The 6,495-nt window shown below is 35.9% G+C and overlaps 1 protein-coding gene across 3 annotated transcripts in view; it reads left to right on the forward strand.

The window, feature by feature from the left end:
* Positions 1-1,450, forward strand: part of alg14 (ALG14 UDP-N-acetylglucosaminyltransferase subunit) — a 43,590-nt gene extending 42,140 nt beyond the window's left edge. For all 3 annotated transcript variants that reach the window (XM_039735737.1, XM_039735739.1, XM_039735738.1), the window contains exon 4: positions 1,111-1,450. In XM_039735737.1, the coding sequence (XP_039591671.1) occupies positions 1,111-1,341 (231 nt within the window). In that variant the 3' untranslated portion in view covers positions 1,342-1,450. The remainder of the gene's footprint in view (positions 1-1,110) is intronic.
* The last annotated feature ends 5,045 nt before the right edge of the window (positions 1,451-6,495 follow it).

Consider the following 6,495-nt stretch of genomic DNA (forward strand, 5'->3'; position numbering starts at 1 on the left):
TATATATTTAATTCATTAAAATAGATGACTGAAAGCAGATGTCTGGGTTGTCTCACAGTTTTGTGCTGTGGATTTAGTCTGCCAAAGCTGTTCCCTAAGTAACAGTTTGATAATTAATAGAGCAGACACTTTGGACATGAGCCATGCTCTGTCTGTTTTTCTGTGTGTTCCAGGGATCAGAGTCTATAGGTGTCTGACCATCTGACAAAGCAGAAAATCTTTTTTACCGTCCCACTGAAGCAATTAATCATTATTAGACAGAAAGCAGAAATATCAAAAAAAATAATTTTCATTATTTTTTGAATGGTGACCTATTGTGTAACTTTAGAGTCAAGTGAGTATGGAAATATCACTTTAGTAATTGTTGCTTTTTGTAACTTTAATGCTTTAAAATTAATAATCAATTATTTTTAGCTCAAATATCTCCCAGTGAATCATATTTCAGGTTGCTATTGTTGGTTTTTGCTATTTTATCTGTTTGTAAATATATAATGTACATTTTCAGCTTCTAAAAGTAAATGAAATCAGTTTCATACATTCAGATAATAGGAATACACAAAGTTTTCATATAGAGATCTGGCTCCTTTGTGCATTTCTGTCTGCCAGTTATGACTAGTAGCATTCATCAGTCTTGAGTTTTAGGATGTGTTTTAGACTTGCCTCGCATGCAAATACAAATGTGTTATTTCCTAGGGAAAATTACTACATTAGAAACTGTCTCATTTGTTGCCTAGAGATATGAATTAGTTTAGTTAAATTTTAATAATCTGAAATCTGATGCATCTCAACAATTAATTAAACAGTATGAATAGTTTTGATTTGTTTTGAGCTTTGGAAACTGTAACAGAAGATCCATCTTCTTGTCTTTGCCATTATTTCTTTATTAGCTTCAGGCGACAAAATGTAAGTGTAATAAGTTAAAGCATACCTTGTAAATAAATTGCTATAGTTTAGAAAACCTAATGCAATGATATGAAAATGGGAAGATAATATGGTCTAATTTCTTTTGAATTTTGTTTAAGGTTATATGGTGTGGTATATTTAAATTCAACTACTGATATATTTAATTTCAGCTGCTGACTTTGGTTTCTTTGTGTTTATTCCATTTAGATTTTATGCAATGGACCTGGAACGTGTGTCCCACTGTGTATTTCAGCTCTTCTTCTTGGAGTCTTGGGAATCAAGAGAATTCTGATTGTCTATGTGGAAAGCATCTGTCGAGTTGAAAAGCTGTCTCTTTCTGGAAAAATATTATATTATTTGTCAGATTATTTCTTAGTTCAGTGGCCTAACCTAAAGGAGAAATATCCTAGATCCATTTACCTTGGTAGAGTAGTATGAAGAAAATTGTTTCTTTGTTTGCCATGTGTATTTATTTTGAAATTATGTAATAGATTATGTGGCTCATGATTTAATTCATGTGAATTTAAATAAAACTATTTTATTAGAATGTTTTTGTTATATTTTTGTGTATATCCATAATAGTAAATGCATTTAAAGGTAATTGATTCAACCAGATTATTGAAACTCATACCGTCATGTGGTATCATTTACATCTCTTTGAATAAATATGTCCATTATACATCTGTTTTCTGAACATGCTTATTCCAGTTCAGTCTGAGAGAACCACACTGTGTGGTACTGCAAGCCACAAACAAACCTTAGACAGAGACGCCATTTTATCATAGGGATTAATGAGTGTGTATATATATATATAATATAATCTATATAAAAAATAATCAGAAAGAAAAGAATTATGTAAAACCAGACAACGGAAACAGGAATATGTACCATTGTTTTTTTTTTTATGTAAAAAACAAATGTCTGACTCAGTTTTCTAAGGATTTGAACTCGGCACCCACAGGAATTTACAAGCTGGGTGAATTACTGTGAGCAGGCAGACATAAATGAAAGGCCACTATCATGGAAATGATTTTAGTTGTGATGCGTGAGAGAACTTCAAAACCTATAAAGAGTGCACATGTTTTTTTGCCAGCAGAGTACATTAATCTAAAATACGGATAGTACAAAGCTGTCCTTACTTTTGTTTTAATTAAATATTTAGATCCAACTAAGATTCTTAAATGTTTTTGGGCTAAGGAAAATTTACTGTGTTGAAAAGAGAAAGTATTACAAGCTTTAGGGTTTTTTTTTTTGTTTGTTTTTTTTTTTTGAGTTGGCAATTCTCCTGAGGGCCACTTAAAGGCCTAATGATCTGAAAATGGTTACAATGTTAGGGCCATACTTGAAGGCCACTCCTAATTTAATGCAGTACCATTCCCTGAATTCCATTTCATGGAAAGGTATGCATGCAACTGAGATTGTACTTAAAACAGTTTTTATAAAGCTTTAAAAATTCACAGTTGTTAACTTAAATCTCCTTCTTGCATGTTTTCCAAATAGGTAGCTATCTATAATCAAACATTCCCAAATTATTTTACTAATAGAAGCATAATTACATAGTTTGTTTTTAAAATCAGTAAAAAATATATTTTCTCTTGTCATGTACAAGTATATACTATTGTGTATTAATTAGATGCATTTACCCAAGGAGATTTGCAAGATCACAACATAGTACTACTCTCTTACAAAGTTTTTTTTTTTACCTTTTTTTCTCCAATTACTGAAAAGATGGGTCAACTGACATACTCTTTGTAACATGGTGCAGTGCCTATTGAATTTATTTCATATTTTATTGTTACTAGGGGCTCTGCCCCCTGCTTGCTTCATTCACTGTGACCTGACATTTGCGCAATAGACATATGCGCGCCGATTAAATCGCCCCGACAAAATCGCGAAAGTTTCATTAAATATTAATTACTAGTTTAAAGCATATATAATAATGTTTATTTTAGAAGTCAATATTATGAGACACAGCATGCCATCAGCACGGCACACAGATAGTCCTTAAGATCACAACCTGCATATGTAGGAAGAATTGCAGCAAGGGCGTCCCACTCTCTTGGCCTCTCTCGCGATTTTGTCGGCGCGCATTTGTCGAAAACCAGTTAGCGGGTTTGTCGTCGCTCATTTGTCCGTCGCGGTTTTGTCGGGGCGCATATGTCTATCGCGCTTTTGTCAGTGAACCTCGCTCGCCAACCCCTGTGTTTGGTTTACCGGATATACACTTTAAAGAGATTGTTATTTTTCATGGGAATTGTTACCTATGCATTATTTTCACTTTGGCTTTAAAAACTTGTAAAAACAATACTTGTCTTTCATTTCCGGCCCTGGGCATGGTTACATCTCTTTCTTGCAGGACATATAACGCTGCTCACATTGTGAAGGGGGGTGGCTGAACTCATGCTAAGGAGATGCCGTTGGATCATCTGCTGTCTTTCTGCTGCTGGCGAGCTGCCTGTTCTGCTTGTCGCATGTCGTTGTTTTAAGAGCTGGGAGCACATGATGCGTGTCTGCCAAAACCAATCCAACAACTGCTAGGTTAGATGTCCGTGGACTTGCTTTAAATGATGGCTCACTGCCTTGTCTAACGTGATGTTGTAAGAACAATACTTGTCCTTTATTTCCAGCCCCGGGCGTGGTTAAATCTCTTTCTTGCAGGACGTATAACGCTGCTCGCGTTGTGAAAGGTGGGGCAGCTGCTGTTGTGCCACCTGTCAATCATTTTAAAGCCTGTACTTTTTGCCATTTCGTGTTTCTGCTGCTCGCATTGTGAAAAGGGGGGGGTTAGGGTGACTGAATGCACGCAAGGAGAAGTGGTCGGATCATCTGCTGCGAGCTGCGTGTTTTGCTTGTTGCTTGTCATTGTTTTAAGAGCTGGGAGCAAGTTAAAGTGTCTCTCGCAGGACTTTAAATCATCTTCTGAGAAGATCATGTCTCGTCTCCCTACTCTGCTTCCCCAAGATTTTTTTTTATAATAGAGAGATATATCATTGAATATAGGTTTAATTTGCTTTTTTGACACTGATCAACAAAAAGACTCTTTATGCCAAAACAAAACAGATCACTGCAAAGTTGTCTAAATAAATTCCAAATACAAAACACTAAATAACTGATCTCCTAAAAATATTCACCCCCATTAATATGACACACGTATAATGTGTAATCCCTGGTGCAGCTTGTTACTTTTGTGTGTCATGGTATTACAGTAGTTCAATGGAGATCACCTGTCAGCTCTTTCCATTGATTGTAGTCTAAATGCTCCCTGTCTGGAAGGGCCAACTTATTGTGAGTCAGTATGGTGGATTAACCTACACACTGAAAACAAAAGAATACTCCAAGCAACTCCATGAAAGGTGATTAAAAGACACAAGTATTCACCACAGCAAGTCAATGTTTAGCAGCTGCACCTTAGATCTGTGTGCACAGGTCTCTGTCTATCAGATTTGTACATCTGGACTCTGCACTTTTTCATATTCTTTACAAATCTGCTAAAGCTTAGATTGCTTGGGGATCGTGAGTCAAAATTCTTTTTCATGTCCTGCCACAAATTCCAATCGGATTGTGATCTACACCCTTCAAGACATTAACAGTGTCCTTCTTTAGTCACTCCTCTGTAGCTGTGGCTGTGTGCTTGGGGTCACTGTATTTCTTGAACGCAAATCCTCTCCCAAGACACAGGTTTCTTGCAGACTGCATCAGATTTTCCTCTAGGATTTTCCTGTATTTTGCTGCATTCACTTTAACTTTATAAGCCTTCCATGGCCTTTCATAGAAAAGCATCCTCACATGCTGCCACCACCATGCATGTTAGAGATGGTATGTTTTTGATAATTTGCAGCACTTGACTTACGCCAAATATGGTGTTTAGTCTGATGACCAAAATGCTCAGTTGTGGTCTCATTAGACTATAAAGTCTTCTTCCAGCTGACATCAAAGTCTCCCATGTGCCTTCTTGCAAACTCTAGCCGAGATGTTGCATGGGGTTTTTAAGGCAGCAACTTGTAAAGCACATGTTCTGAACTATCTGTCCAGTTTCAGCCTATGTAACTTATATCTCCTTCAAAGTTATCTTAGGTCTCTTGGTGGCCTCCCTCACTGGCCTTCTTGCAGAATCACTCAGTTCTTGCGGATGGACTATTCTAGATAGATTTACAGTGCTGATGTACCCTTTTCATTTCCAAATGATTGATTTAACTGGACTCCAAGGGTTACTCAGTGACTTGGAGATTTTTTTGTGTCCAACTCCTGACATGCTTTTTATGGAGTTGCTTGGATTGCTGTTTTTGTCTTCTTTATGTTGGTTAGTCCTTCATATTGACTCACCATCATATTGACTCACCACTATGTTAATTAAGCTGGACCTTGAGCTACAGATAAGGTGCATTTATACAGTAATCAACTAAAATCCCAGATAGGTGATCTGCATTGAGTTATTTATAGGGCTTCTAAAACCAGTTGCGTTCACCACTGATGATTTAGGTGTCATAGTAAAAGTGGTAAATGAATACTTATGTAATCAGTTATTTTGTGTTTTATATTTGTAATTAGTTTAAGCTGCTTTACAGAGATCTGTGTTTGCTTTGACATTAAAGATTTGTTTCTGTTCTATTTAAGTCCACTACAACTCTATATTGTATAACAATAAAATGTGAAAAATTCCAAGAGGTGAATACTTTTTTACGTGCTGTAAATGAAAGAAACAGTGCCCTAGCCACTATGCCACACTGCTTATCTATTGATGGTAATAATGTAAATTCTTTAGCCCTGTCTATTAGAAGACAGAAAATTTCAGTTTTATATTTGTGTAAGTTGATGTGTTAAGTTCTACATCTCTGGGCAGCTGTAAGTATCATGCATACTAAACGAGCATAATTTGGGCATATTGTTTAAAGTTTTTCAGAAGAAATGCATAGATCAAAGGTAAAATTAGCAAAAGGAATTTACAGTTACACCAAAAATATTATGGATTGTTGTCACATGTTGCTGCTAGTTTGGTGTGCTGTAGCTGTTTTGTGGTAGTTTGATACAAAGGAAATGATAAGTGCCTCTCAGCAGGCAGTGTCTGTTGTGAATTTATTCAGGACACAAACCTTCCAGTGTTATTTTTTTTTTCTTTTGCAGCTGTGTTTCCTGTTAGTCGACTGCAGAGTTCCAGATATATCAGATTAAATAAGCTGGAGCAACACAGTTCACACCAATAAAAACAGAGCATTGTACACTCAAGGTCTGAAAAGGTATGCAGATATTTTTCCTGACAAAATGTGCACCAATTGGATCAAAGAAAAAAAAATGGTTGAACATTTTTAATTGGTAAAACATGACTTGGGAGAGAGAGTAGAATAAGCTAGTATACTTTTTATATTACTTTGCAAGTGGCTGCCATACCACAAATAATTTACCATGAACTACTTCTCGAAATTGAAAGTGCTCACTGCCATAGTCATTTACAAATCTGCAGCATTTTGTGTTTCATCCATTTCCAGTTTGACCTTAAATGCCTCATGAAGGTAAATAAAGGTAGTTTTTTTTATTTGTCTTTATGAAATTTCCATTTAATCTAATTTTATATGTCAATCTGGTTAACCAGTGGAA

This window comes from Polypterus senegalus, chromosome 14 (genome assembly GCF_016835505.1).
Source record: "Polypterus senegalus isolate Bchr_013 chromosome 14, ASM1683550v1, whole genome shotgun sequence".
Taxonomy (NCBI): Eukaryota; Metazoa; Chordata; class Cladistia; order Polypteriformes; family Polypteridae; genus Polypterus; species Polypterus senegalus.